Source organism: Microtus oregoni, unplaced genomic scaffold (assembly GCF_018167655.1).
Source record: "Microtus oregoni isolate MIOR12 unplaced genomic scaffold, Mior012 000010F_ref0000083, whole genome shotgun sequence".
In the NCBI taxonomy this organism is placed as follows: domain Eukaryota; kingdom Metazoa; phylum Chordata; class Mammalia; order Rodentia; family Cricetidae; genus Microtus; species Microtus oregoni.
Window position 1 is genome coordinate 48,545,744 of NW_024543069.1, and position 15,333 is coordinate 48,561,076.

General features: G+C 36.2%; 1 protein-coding gene across 1 annotated transcript in view; it reads left to right on the forward strand.

The window, feature by feature from the left end:
- Naaladl2 (N-acetylated alpha-linked acidic dipeptidase like 2) overlaps positions 1-15,333 on the forward strand; it is an 835,422-nt gene that overhangs the window by 341,240 nt on the left and 478,849 nt on the right. The window contains exon 4 of the mRNA XM_041659204.1: positions 7,087-7,206. Within this exon, the coding sequence (XP_041515138.1) occupies positions 7,087-7,206 (120 nt within the window). The remainder of the gene's footprint in view (positions 1-7,086; positions 7,207-15,333) is intronic.

The window sequence follows — 15,333 nt, forward strand, 5'->3', positions numbered from 1 at the left end:
GTATCAACATAGATGTTTCATTACATAACCAGACTATCCTGTTGTATTGTTTTTACACCAACAAGAAAGGGAGCCCATCATAAATCCAACCTTCATTTAAAAGAGCCTATATAGTTTTGTCATTTTTAATGGAGTATAATATTGCCATCTGGCATAAATAATTCCATCAAAAGAATTTTAAATTTCTATACCAATTAACTTTGGGATAATGCTAACTTTAATAGGAATCCATTTTTTTTTAACTCGTGTGATTATTGACTTTAAGAGAATAAAGGAGAATAGAAATTATAAAATTAGCTATCCTATTTGGAAATGGTGTTCCCTGTTTTCATTTATTTTGTACATATTTGAACTATTTGTTTAATATTTGACAGATAAATATTTTGACTGCTCTAATGTTCTTGTTTTTAATTAATGAAATAGTTAACTCATTTCTCTCTCACATTTTATTAATCAGCTACAGATTATTTTATAAAATTTACAATTTCTATTAATATAATCTGTGGAAATTTCATCATAAAACCCATAGGATTATCAATGTCAAAGATATTACTGTAACAGAAAGTTACTATTTTATTATGTTACTTCTGTTAAAATTTAGATCCAAAATTTTTTCTTCTATATTTTGTCATTTACTCTCTCTATATATAATAGATGATATTTTATTTTATTTCAATTAACTTATATGATACTTTACCTCGGTTTCAAGTAAAAAACCTGTCACTAATAATATATAGAGTTTTGTGCAAACTAGTGTGCTCAAAGTACAGAGCCAAACATGACATCCCAGGTTCAATCCTTACCATTCACACTAGTAGAAAAGATAAACCAATGCCTTCATTAAGTTGTTTTACGACCTCTACATATGCTTCATGACAAATGCTTGCTTATGTATAGGCGTATATACACACACACAAAACACATTATCATCTTAATCATCATCATCTTCTACATATTAAGGTAAATAAATTAAAATGTTTAAAAAATATATTGCTTTTTCAATAAATTAAAACATTCTAGAAGTTATTTTCTTTTATTTTTGTAAATTATATTTGATTGTTTCATCATTCTTAAATACTATGTGTACATCATTTTAACCCCTCCTTCTCCTTCACCCCTTCACCTCTTCCCATGCTCCCCCCAACTCTCACTCAAGATCACAACATCTCTCCTATAATTATTATTGACTTGAACACACACACACACACACACACAGACACACAGACTACTGGGTCCTGAAGTCTTACATATATGTACAAATATTTGGAATTAGATAACATCTTGGATGGAAAAAATTAATTGTTCCTTTCTCAGAAACCATTACTGCTTGTATTTCATCACTGAAGGGAAGGACCTTGTGAAATTTCCCCTATGGCATTAGGAGGTTCACTGGGGTCATTGTCTAGGTCTTGCTTAGGCGTGTTGTTTATATTTCATGAGTGCAACATCTATAAGACGCTATCCAGTGGCAGGATTCTTGGACTTTGGCTATTAAGATCTTTCTGTTCCTTTTTTTTTTTTGATGTTTATTTCACTTCTAACTTTATTCTCCTCATGGCATACATCATAAGAGAATGAACATTTCAGAGCTCATAAGAAAAATCTTCTAGAACTTGGCTATGGATTACATTGTCTGTTTTAAATAAAACATTTGCATGTCAATACCAGTCTTCAATCTTCAACACTATAGTGGCATTTCACTTGTATTTTAATAAATAAAACTTGCCTGAGAATCAGAGAGTAAAACAGCCCCAATGGTCCGCCTTACTGACCAAAGAGTTGCAGCAAACACATTTAATTCGAGTAGCCACACTTGTTGCCATGGAAACCGGGTAGTGAATCTCTTTAATTCCAGATGTAAACACCTTTAATCCCAATCCTAGAGAGGATTATAAAACGGGAGGAAAAAGCTATCAATATCAGTCTCATTCTGAGATTCCTAGAGGCTGGATTGCCATTTTGGACTGAGGTCAAGGTAAGAGCCAATGATTGGCTGCTTCACTTTTCAGATCTTCAGTAAAGTTTTATTTATTAAAATACAAGTGAAATGCCACTACATGACATGGTTTCTGAAAATATGTTAGGGTTAAGGTAATGTATAAAGGTGGGGACCTTTTTATGTAACTAATGTGTTTGTGCAAAAAACTTAAATGTTTTATGATACCAAGAATGTGTCCTCTCTCTTTTGTATGTAAAGTCAAACAAAGATTTCACTCAACAGAAACAAAATTTATAATCATTTTGACATTTCATTCTTAGCCTGCAAAACAGGCACAAAGTAAACCCCTTTAGATCAGAAGGTTGATTCTGTAGAAGTTTATGTAGCCAGTTGAACAGACCACCACAGGCTGATGGGTGGAGATTCTGTTTAGATGGTTCTGGCATAGAAGACAAAATCAGCAAATCAATTTACTGTATGACTGTGACTATGTGTGTGTGTGTGTGTGTGTGTGTGTGCATATGTGTGTGTGTGCATGTGTGTATGTATATGTACGTGTGTGTATGTGTGTGCATGTGTGCATGAATGCATATGTATGTGTGTGGGTGTGCATTTGTGTCTGTGTATGTATATGTGTGTGCATGTGCACATGAGTGTTTATGTGTGTGTGCATGCGCGTGTGTGTGCCTGTGTGTAGTGTGCATAGAAAATGTCTGTATGGGAAGGGTGTTCTTGTCCTTTCAAGCCCATGTGGAGACCACAGGCAGATGATGTAGGCTGTCTTCTGCTACTTGCCACCTTATTTTGATGCAGGGTCTCTCATGAAACCTCTATCTCACACCTACATTCGGTGACACAACACTGTAAGCATTATCTTGTGTCTATCCTCAGCACTGAGGTTATGGGCTGGTCCTCTGTGCCAAGCTTTTCAGGTGTGTACTGTGGACCTGAACTCAGGGCCTCATCTTTATATGTCAAGGACTTTCCTCTATCCCCTAGGAAAATGTAATTTTAATCAGAGCCTTTGATCCACAGACTGACTGGCCCTGTTTAAGCAGACAGCACCATGAATTTTTCTTCACTTGTGGATTCAGTTGTTAACCAACTTGATGAAATGGCCTCCAGAGAGTTTGTCCAACTCCTGACCACAGAGGATAAAGCTTAGACAGATTCCTTTCTTCTCTGAATCTCAGTTTCCTTCTCATGAGGTGGTGGCAATCCTGGGAGGCTACCTGAGATGGGTATTTTAGAGAGTGTTCTAGACCCAGAGATTTATCAAATACATTTTGGTTATTGTTATTGTTTCATAGTATGTCTGATTAACAACCCAAAAGCTTGACACTTTAAGGAAAATATTTTTTTTTCAAAATAAAGTTGTAACACTTTTAGTAAGTCATTGATATGCAATGCCTTTCTTAAAATGATTTAATTATCTTAATATTTACTATTACTCACTGCACAGGAAGACTGACTTACTAATTTCTATGACTTTCTTTTAACAACTATTTTGATTTATAGAAATTCCATTAAATACATTTAAATCCTGTTTTAATGAGTGTCATTCTATCATATTTCAGTCCCAAGCTTTGTTAATATCTCTTGTTGATTTCTTTTCAAATATTCCAGAAGCATTTATTTTTATATCGTGTTCAATTTCCACTCAAATATTTCAATGTGTACCGATTTTGTTATCCACCTAGTAAAATGGATTATTTTTGACCTGGAATAAGGTGTACTGTTGCTTTTTAGTTGTCGTTATTGTTTTAAATTCTTTGTTCTTCACTGAAAAGTACAATATGCACGATTCAACTTCATCTCTATTTCCGGGCATAAACTAAAGAGAGTGTTTCTGATGGACTAGTGAATGACTTTTCTAACAGCATATATGCATTCAGAAGATTGCTGTAGCAATGACCACCCATGTACAGGAATGTCTTGCACATTATCATAGCATTGCACATGTGTAGCAGAATAACTCAGAACTTTTATGACAGCCATGACTTTCAGCTTTCTCATAGGTAAGTGAGAAAGATTTTCAGAAAGAATATTCTGAGAGAAATCTTCAAAAGGCAATGCATGGCCAGGCGGAGTTGGTGCACGACTTTAATCCCAGCACTCGGTAGGTAGAGGCAGGCAGATCTCTGTGAGTTCGAGGCCAGCCTGGTCTAGAAGAGCTAGTTCCAGAACAGGAACCAAAAGCTACAGAGAAACCCTGACTCAAAAATCCAAAAAAAAAAAGGGGGGGGGGACTGGAGAGATGGCTCAGAGGTTAAGAGCATTGCCTGCTCTTCCAAAGGTCCTGAGTTCAATTCCCAGCAACCACATGGTGGCTCACAACCATCTGTAATGGGGTCTGGTGCCCTCTTCTGGCCTGCGGTCATACACACAGACAGAATATTGTATACATAATAAATAAATAAATAAATAAGTAAATATTTTAACATAATCCAAAAAAGAAGCAATGCATGCATTTTTTTGTCAAACCTGAAAGTCATCAGAAAACTAAGGCTACTGCAAATATTGTAATTATTACACGTAAGTTAAAGCAAATTTGTATAGTTTTGTCTGTGCTGAGGAATATTGTAGTGAGAATAAAATCTCTTCTATGCCTACATTCTTAGTCTAATTAGATGTATTTTATTTGAGGTTAATTGAAGAACTGATTGAACTTTTGATAGATTATACAAGCTATCAATACTTTAATATTTTTTCAATTATGTAATATTTTTTCATGATTGATATTTTTGTAATTTTCACACATATATGATATATATTTCAATTTATATATAATATATTCACATCTATATAATTATTGAATAAACATCTAACACTAAGTCTTATCTTTCCAATGCTGTAAAGTTTTTCCTCAACCATTTCTAAATATGACAAATATGTTCATTAATATGACCAACAGAGTAGTAGTCTGTTTCTAGGCTCTGTCACTGAATCTCAATTAATTAGTGTATTGCTCACAAATTTGAAATGAAAAATACAAATTTTCTTATTTTTGCAATACACTCATTAACGTTATATGATCATTTATTTAATCAGGTTCTTAAAATCATAGATCAACAGTTATTTATATGGTAATGGCTTTAGTAAACTCAAAAATACATTAAATGCACTTATAGTAATATTTTAATAGAAAGAAAATCATACTGAATGCTCATCTGACAGAAGTGTTTTAACAGTTAGGTTTCTTGACAAATTCACTTGGTAGTATAACATTGCTTTCCCATTACTTCATTTTGTTTAAATATAAACCTTAATAACCAACAATGCATGCTGAATAATTAATTGGGGAAACTAATATTCCATGTGCCTTCAACAAAAAGCCTTGTAGTAGTAGAAATTGAAACTATGCATGCACACATGCATACACACAAATATACTCACACTTGTGCACATATATACACATACATGCATACACACACACACACACACACACACACACACACACACCACTGAGACGGAACAAGGGAGGTAATAAGGGTTATGTTGGAGTTAAGCCCCCATTAAATCTCTCAGGATTCAGAAGGACTGATATAGCAGAGGAAATCCTGCGGGTAAACAAAATAAGTAAGCTCAAGTAAGTCTTTGTATCATGTCTCATTTATTCTTTCTTACTCTCTTTAACACTCTGTTGGTGCTCCTTCCCTTTACAATGTTCCTTCTCAATTTTCCTCTTTTGGTGTTCCTCACTGTTCTTCATATACCAGACATAGTTAGCAATTCCATAGGTGATTACAAAGGTACCAAGCATGCAGTTCTTAGGGCTAAAAGGATGGATGAAAGATTGACAAGGTAGGTGCCATATGTCTCAGAAAGGGATAATATTGGTGGATCTTGAAGCTCATAAGAATATTTCTTAAGAGGCAAAAATGTTCGCTATCTCGGGTTATTATTATTTGTGATTTGTATGTAAATCCATGTTCTGGAAGAGGCAAGAAGACTCATTTTTGAGTCATAATAGAAGTTTGGAAATGTAAAGATATTTTTTGTTAAAAGCAGAAATATCCCCTTTCTTGTTTAGAAGGCTACATGTATATAAATTAAAGAGATGTCTCCATCAAGAGCAGGAGAATTTTCAAGTTTTACATTTTAAAAAATTATCCAAAGGGAATGTAAAATACTAAGCTTGTGGCTAAACAGTAGGAGCTCTTTAATAGAGGCAGCCACAGATTATTTGGAAGTCAAATAAGTAAAAGTTTCTATTGGGTAGCAGTGAAATACAATCTATCTCATAGGTAAGGTTTAAATGAACCTTGATGTGTTAGCACAGTTTTGAAGATATTGATAAGTGTAATAGCTGAAAGTGATGGATAATATTAATAATCAACTCAATGGAATCTAAAATCCCCAGTGGCTGGCTGGACCTTTAATCATGCCCGTGGGGCACTATATTGACTATACTAAAAAAAGAGTTGCCGCCTGGGAGTTGCACCATTGCCTCACTTGGATCATAGATTTGTTGTATGAAAAGTGGAATGTAGGAGCAGAAAGTGTCCATTGAATTCTTGACTGCATATAATACTTACGAATTTTTAAAACAGAACCTTTGCTCAGAGGGATTGTCTAGTGAGGATGAAGTGCTTTAGATGGAGTGAAGAGGGCAGAATTTCCCCTCTCCATTTCTCTGTCCACTGCCACTTACTCTTTTTATCATCCCGCCTGTGAAAACTGTAACATGAAAGAATATATTTTGTGTTACATAAGCATTAGAACCCACAAGAACAATTATTTTAATAACAAAAGTTACAAAAAGCATAGCTGGAAAGAACCATATGGCCTACTAGGAATGTCTTTGATGGGTCCTGCAGTTCAGAATTTTGCATAAGGAAAATATCAACAGGAACCAGGACTACCAATAGAGGCTTCATATATTAATAAATATTTAACTTGAGAAAAGGGGGAACTATTTAAAAAGAACAATGTAGAGGTCATGAATTATGGCATAAATAATTATTTGAAAGCATAGTTTCAATACCAGAGTGTCATATTTGTGATGGGGTGACATAACAATTAATCGTCAGTGATAATCCAACAGTTGTGTACAATTATTCATAGATATTTATATTTGATAATAATAACTGATATTATTCTTATTATAAGGTTTTGTTTTTCTTTATATTTTCTCGTCTTTTCAGGCTGATGTCATTGATGTGAGTTATGGAACTGCAGATGATTTGAAAAGGATTACAAAATTGAAAAATACAACAAATCAAATTGCACTCCTGAAATTAGGAAAATTACCACTACTCTATAAGGTTAGTACAAAAGCTCTTATTTGGTTTAGAGTAAATACATTTTTTTTGTGGGTTGTTTGATGTAGGTGCTTTTGAAATTATGGAGAGAGTGAGAAAGTGTGTGTATGTGCATGAACGTGTGTGTGTGTGTGTGTGTGTGTGTGTGTGTGTGTGTGTGAATGTATGAGAGAGAATGATAAGAAGTGTCATTTCCAAATTAGAATAAATTAAGATCTTTATGGAAAAGAAGTTGATGTCTGTATTCTTTAAATGAGGAGATGCGCTAGTTGGGGATGGGTGAGTCCTTGAGCTCCTATTCAAGGAGCATTTCCATTAAAGGGCCACACCTAAAATGTTGACAAAGACAGCTTTGGTTGCTCTTCTGATGACATATTTGAAAGTTCCAATCGGTGGTCAAAACTGGCAATTTTCCAGGTGCATTCATCCTGGTAGATCAGAATCTAGCTAGTTTATACTCTTCTGTGATTAGTTTTGTAAACTCTGAAACTTTACAGTTATTGCCTGTACTCAGGAATCCAATTAAAATGCAATATTATAAGGAGATGTAGAATTTCCATTTATTTTATTTAAGTTGAAATTTATTAACATTCATTCACTAAATGAATCTATAATTAAAGCAATTCAAACTAAAGGACTTGGCACAATGTATAGCAGGGTTGGGGCCTATTATTTTGTTTTCTATTTCTGTGTAGAAATAATGGTCATTGTCACTATGTCATGGGAAACCTCTTGTTCTGAATATAAATTGAACTTTTTCTTATCCAGTTTTTAAGGGTTTTGCTAATCCCCAAGACTCCAAAGATATTTCCATAAAACTGTTGGGTGGTTTATTATAAAAGAAGAGGTCAGACATGTGGGCACATTCCTTTAATCTCAGCAATCACAAGGAAGATTCAAGTTGATATCTCTGAGTTCTAGGCTACTTGATTCATTGCATAACCCCGTGTCAGTCAAGTCTTCAAAGTAAGATCCTATTTAAAAAAAAAAAGGAAAGGAAGAAAGGATAAGAAGGAAAGAAGGAAGAAGAACTCTTTGTACTTACATTTCCTCATCTTTCAAGGATGTACTTATACTTAAATCAGAGTTAGATTATCCATAGCTGTGACATAGTTTTAAAGATAAAAAATAACAGTGAAATTATTTTGTGCTGGATAATCTTTTAAGTGTAATAAGTACTTTAAAACAATCATATAAAGTTACAGAAATAAGGCTCAATCAATGTATTCTAATTAGAGAAAAAAGATAATAAATACAGTTGTGGTCAAAAAATAATAAAATATTAGCAGTGGTACATACATAAAATCCAATACTAAAATGATTCCACATTTCTAGAGGTAAACTAAAAGGGTACTTTTTTTTAAAAAAAATGGAAGAGGGAACCAAAGTAACACAGTTGGTATGTGTGACTCTAATGTGTTCATTGTACCAACTATGAAGGGGGGACTTAGGTTAGCTTTAGTAATTGACATCTCCATCTGGACACTGACCTGAATCTACACATTATAGATGTTTGTGTATTTCATAAGATAAAATGCCTTTAAATTTCAAATTAGGAGTCTGGAGCGGTGGCTCAGCTGGTGAAGAGCACTTGCTGTTCTTGCTGAGGATCACTGATGCACCTCCCTGTCAGGTATATGGTAGTTTGTATGGTTTACCTGTGGGTAAATCCCTCTTAATTCTCAAGCCAACCAATTCTCCAGAACATAGCTGCACCTGTTTCTTTTTTTAAATCTGAAGTTTAGAGTATGAATTAACAACCTATTTGGGATGGAATAGTTTTTTTGACTAGGATTAGCTTTGATTAATCTTCAACGTGTCGGAATGCTCTCAGTGACAGTATGTGAATTTAGACCTTCATAAATTCTGAACTTGCTAAATTGCACTCCTCTATGGAACTTTTTTTAAACAAAAATACTGGAAAGCATTATATTTCTTATGGACATTTTCACTAAATATAGTAATAAATACATAAATACTGTGTTCTCTATAACTTGTAAAATTAAATAAATTACAATAGACATAGTTTACACTAGGTCCTAACACAATAACCCTCACAAGGAGGAGAAAATCCTATATGGAGTAAATTATAAGAGAACATCTAATTTAATTAAATATGTCATTTCAGGATAGTAAAACTACACTTAAAATTTACAAATCCAATTGCTGTTCTTACAAATGGAATAGTGTAGGTCATGTTTCAATCAGTGTCATAGAGTGAGGTATTAAAATGTTTTTATACATATTAGAGTATTACTCAGCAGTAAAAAACAAGGACTTCTTGAATTTTGCATACAAATGGATGGAAATAGAAAACACTATCCTGAGTGAGGTAAGCCAGACCCAAAAAGAGGAACATGGGATGTACTCACTCATATTTGGTTTCTAGCCATAAATAAAGGACATTGAGCCTATAACTCATGTTCCTAGAGAAGCTAAATAAGGTGAATCCAAAGACAAACACATAGGCATCCTCAGGAATATTAACCTTCATCAGGCGATGAAAGGAGACAGAGACAGAGACCCACACGGGAGCACCGGACAGAAATCTCAAGGTCCAAATCAGGAGCAGAAGGAGACGGAGCACGAGCAAGGAACTCAGGACCACGAGGGGTGCACCCACACACTAAGACAATGGGGATGTTCTATTGGGATCTCACCAAGGCCAGCTGGCCTAGGTCTGAAAAAGCATGGGATAAATCCAGACTAGCTGAACATAGCGGACAATGAGGAATACTGAGAACTCAAGAACAATTGCAGTGGGTTTTTGATCCTACTGCACGTACTGGCTTTGTGGGAGCCTAGGCAGTTTGAATGCTCACCTTAGGAGACCTGGATAGAGGTGGGCAGTCCTTGGGCTTCCCACAGGTCAGGGAACCCTGATTGCTCTTCGAGCAGATGAGAGGGGGGGGGACTTGATCGGGGGAGGGGGAGGGAAATGGGAAGCGGTTGTGGGGACGAGGCAGAAATTCTTAATAAATAAATAAATAAATAAAAAAAAAAAAAAAAAAAAAACCTGCAAAAAAAAAAAAAAAAAAAAAAAAATGTTTTTATTTTCATCATATCCATTTTAAGCTTAAAATGACAATTTTAAAGATTTAAGTATCCTAATAACTTTTCAGATTCCTAAAAATGAACTAATTTTATATATCTGATGAAACATGTATACAATAAGAAAAATGAAAAGCATATGACACTTAATTCTGTACCTCAAAGCCAGTACATTGCTGAATGGTTCTTGATCAGTATGTGTTGTATGAAAGACTTTCATTGGGAGATACAACACACATGTCAACTCACCCCAAAACCTTGGGAGATACAGCACACATGTAGAGTCACCCCCAAAGAAAGCTACAATCAACAGCTCAAAATCATAACTGGAGCCAAGTCTAACTTGGCAAATAAATGAAACTGTTGGAGCGGATGCATTGAGTGCTTGGCAGATCACAGATATCCTTGGTCTACAATTTTGTACTTCTCCTAACACCCCTGGGGGAAAGTGTGAGGAATCCTGCAGGTTCAGCATTCTTAGACATATGAAGAGTTTTTGTCAGTCTGAGTCTCATAAGCCTTTCGTCTCACTCCTGACAGAAAGGTTCTACTCACATGAAACTGAACGCTTTGTAGCTCTCTGAAACTTAGGCCTAGAAATAGTGTGTAAAGGGATAAGCAATATACAATTTTTATGGGCTTATTATATTTGTAGAATGTGTTCTATGCTAATGAACACATGTGTTTAAGCAAAACCTCATGTTACTTGAAATTTAAACTGACTCATGCTCAGAACAATTAAATTTAAAACAATTAACTAATGTTCTATTAAAACATAAACATAGAAGATAAATGATGAGAATTGCCTACAAATCAGCAGCAGTCTATATCAACAATTGTCAATGAAATCTATGGTTGTAACATATTCAAGACAAGTGGAAGATCACTAGGAACTGTTCTAATTAGGTATCTAAAACTCCTGACAAACGCTTCATTTTGAAAATTCATTTCTATGAAGTATGTGTATACTATTTGTTATCTTTGTATATTTTTGAGATCTTTATTGTTTCATTTATCCCAGATATCAGTTTTTCAAAAGCCTTAGTTTAAGTCATATGAGACTGTTTTCAAAAGTACAAGAAATATCAACCTTCCCCAGCCCCAAAGGTTAAGGAGCAAGCAGAAGAGGATGGAAGGAAATAGGAAGCAAAGAGAAGGAGGGAAGTTGTGAAACGCTACTTTCTCCCGTCAAATGGCCATTGCACTACAGAACTCATAACAGCACCAGACGTGAGGTAGCCACTTCATGTATTAGATGATCATCAGAAGTAGTGAAATTTTTGCCTAATTTCTCATTTTTATTTTCCCAATTCAAAATATGCTTGTGTTTACTTGTTCAGTATCAAAAATAGGTAGTACATTGAGCAAAGACTATATAGTAAATCTTATTTCATTTTCTAAGCTTATTCAAAATTTAAATACATTAAGAAAGGGTTTAATGGTCAGAGAAATTAGAGGACACCAAGAAAACAAGGCCCTCTAAGTCAATATGAACAAAGCTCATCAGAACTCACAGAAACTTAAAGCATCATGCACAGGGCCTTCACAGGTCTGGACCAGGTCCTCTGTGTATATATTATTGGTTCTCATTTAGTGGTTTATTGGTTCTTGTTTAGTATTTTATTGGAGTCCCATGTGTGTCTTCTCTTGGGCTTTTTTTTTTTCAATTGGTTTGTCTTGCCTAACTGCTATGTGATAGTTTTATTTTAGTTTATTTTGTTATAATTTAAAGAATATGAGTAAATGAATGAATGAAAACCCAGCCACTGTGGTAAAGGTTAACAATTGAACTGTCTGGATCAGAAAATCAGTTTTCTTCAATAATGTGATGCTGGATAAATAAACCACCCCAGGACAAGCCCCATGTTTAGGTGTAGTAGTTGACCAACATATAATGTATTGCACAGTTTTCACATGTTCTTTTATTAGGCTACAGTTTAAAGGTTTTGGTGGTGGGGGAGATGTATTTTGTTTTTGCATTATGTTTTTGCTTTATTTTGAGAAAAAATTTAAAATTTATACTTGGTTTGATACAAAGGGGGAACAGATATGTAAGGACTTGAAAGAGGGGAAGAAAATGACCAAAATATATTTAAATTTTAAGATTGTTTAAAAGAGTACAAAATATAATAACAAAATGAAAATTTTATGGATATATATATATATATATATCATTCTGCTCTTCTGGTTAATCTCTCTACAAAACTCTTTTTCTCTCCCTCCATCGACTCTTCCTCTTCACTTCTGATACTTTTCTTAGATTCATGATGTTTGGCTTCGTTTTCAATCATAACCATCTGTTTGGCTACTTTGTTTGGAATATTCATTGAAGCCTGGTAAGGCATCAATGCGCCCACCCCTGAAAGAAATGGCTCCTTTTCCCAAATTCAGCCAGCAGCAGTGATGAGTCAGACTCTCTGGGTCTTTCATTCACCCATTACTGACTGTGGAACCATTCTTGTACAGTGTAGTCATCTTTCGATGTGGATAATCCCTGATTCCTATGGCCATGCATTGCTGAGAAGATGGCATTTCACAGTCATTTCCTGTATTTTCTAGCTCTCTCCTCTTTCAGTCTCCTCTCTCGCATTGTCCCCTTAGCCTTAGAGGAGAATGTCTTCTAAGTACTGTCTAGGTATAAGAGCATATTTACAAGGTGACTTGATGCTATGCCAATTTAACTAAATAACGGAATTAAGTACCCTAGAGCCCTCCTCCCCAGTAGCTTTTGACTGCATTTACAGTTCTGGGCATGGAGTCCCTCCTGTGTAGTGAGACTGAAATCAATTGGCTATTTTCACAATTTTTTGCCACTATTACACAGGCATCTACAACCTTCCCAACAAATTAGTAATGTTGGTAGAATTTACAACTGGTTGAAAGCATTGATCACATTTGTCTCCCATCAACAGTCCTAGCACCTTTTGTCATTGTGAAAGATTGCAAGTAGACAAGAGGTTGCTAGATAAATTCCAGCTTGATTTTTCTTTTTTTTTTTTAACTTTTTTTTATTGAGAAAAGAAAAAAAGAAAAAAAAAACAAATTTCCTCCTCCTCCCAGCCTCCCGTTTCCCTCCCCCTACTCCCACCCTTCTCCCCCTCCCCCCACTCCTCTCCCCCTCCCTCTCCAGTCCAAAGAGCAGTCAGATTTCCCTGCCCTGTGGTAAGTCCTAGGTCCTCCCCCCTCCGTGCATTTTTAGGAGGGTGAACATCCAAACTGGCTAGGCTCCCACAAAGCCAGCACATTACGTAGGTTCAAAACCCCGTGCCATTGTCCTTGGGTTCTCATCAGCCCTCATTGTTTGCCATGCTCAGAGAGTCCAGTTTTATACCATGCTTTTTCAGTCACAGTTCAGCTGGCCTTGGTGAGCTCCCAATAGATCAGCTCCACTGTCTCAGTGGGTGGGTGCTCCCCTCGTGGTCCTGACTTCTTTGCTCATGTTCTCCCTCCTTCTGCTCCTCATCGGGACCTTGGGAGCTCAGTCCAGTGCTCCAGTGTGGGTCTCTGTCTCTGTCTCCATCCATCACCAGATGAAGGTTCTATGATGATATGCAAGATATTCGTCAGTATTGCTCTAGGATAGGAACAAGGGTCACGGAGTCTACACTTGGTGATCCCAAAGAAGCTAAGTAAAAGGGTGAACCAAAGGAAAAGCATATAGTTGTCCTCTTGGCTATGGGAAGTAGACAAAATTGCCGGGGAGAAAATTGAGATCTTGGGGGTGGGGTGGGATGGGGGTAAGGGGAGATGGGGAGAGAGGGGGGAGAGGGGGAGAATGGGGGGAGCTTGGGGAAGGGGGAGGATTGGGATGAAGGAAGGTTGGATGGGGGAGCACGGAAGCACGGTTCTTAGTTAAGGGAGCCACCTTAGGGTTGGCAAGAGACTTGAACCTAGAGTGGCTCCCAGATACCCAAGCCGAGGTCCCCAGTTAGTTCCTTGGGCAGCTGAGGATGGGGAACCTGAAATGACCCAGCTTGATTTTTCTATTTCGTGAACTCAATATGTGTGGTGCCTTCAGCAATAAGGATCTTATTTAGTTCCGGAGAATAACCAAGAATAATGGCAGCAACCCATATTGTTTTGGTCTCTCTGGTCAAACAAGTCAGTGTTTGGTTCTAAAACTTTCCTAAGTGGTGTTGAGTATGCAGCAGTGAGCACTGGTAAGCTTTGTATGCATTGTGGCAGTGAGGCTGACTTATTCTAAAAGGAAACACATTTTCCCATTGAAACTTTCCAAATATCATCTCTTTCCCTGTTACAGGGAGCCTAGATTGGTTGAATGGCAACTTGAGGATATTTTTGGATAAAACCGTATTTAAATGGTGTCACCAGTGAGTCTATGGTGAGTCTGCATTTGAAGGCACACTTGCTTCTGTTTTACTTTATAGCAATCTTTACTGGTATTTAATGAAGGAAAATAGAGGGCAAACATCATCTTGCTACATAGAAAAAAATGTGCTTTGTTGACTGCAAAGTCTGATGGGCACCTCACACCGTGTTCCCAGAAGTAATTACAAGAGACCAGTGCCTCCAAAATTGGTAATTATAAGATTTCAGAATGATTTCATTTGTTATAGAAAATGTGGCCAACAGTAAACACAAAACAAGAACACAAAAGTCTTACTCATGAAAAGAAAAGTAAGCTGCATTTTATCTGAATTTTTCCCTTATCCACTAACTTAAGCTAATTTTCTAAATTATGCAGACCAATATACTAACTATATCTACAAAATGTATTTTGACTGAAATATCACTTCAATCAAAAACTTATAAAATATGTTGAACTGTGTCATTCTACCACATAGAACTCAGCCTCTAGAAAGTGAATTTAGATGGGGAGCAAGATGGCCCTGTGGGAAAGGAGCTAGCACCCAAGAATAACTACCCGAGTCTGCTTCCCAGAGCTCACATGCTGGGAGAGGAGAATCCCCTCCCACTCGCTATCCTCTGGCCTCCCCGTGTGCACCATTTCATGCACATGCCTCAAAAATACGTACACAAACATGTGCACAAGGAAATGTAAATTAAAAACAAAGTGACATGAATGTCCATGGACTCTGCCCTGGACGTGGAAGAGGA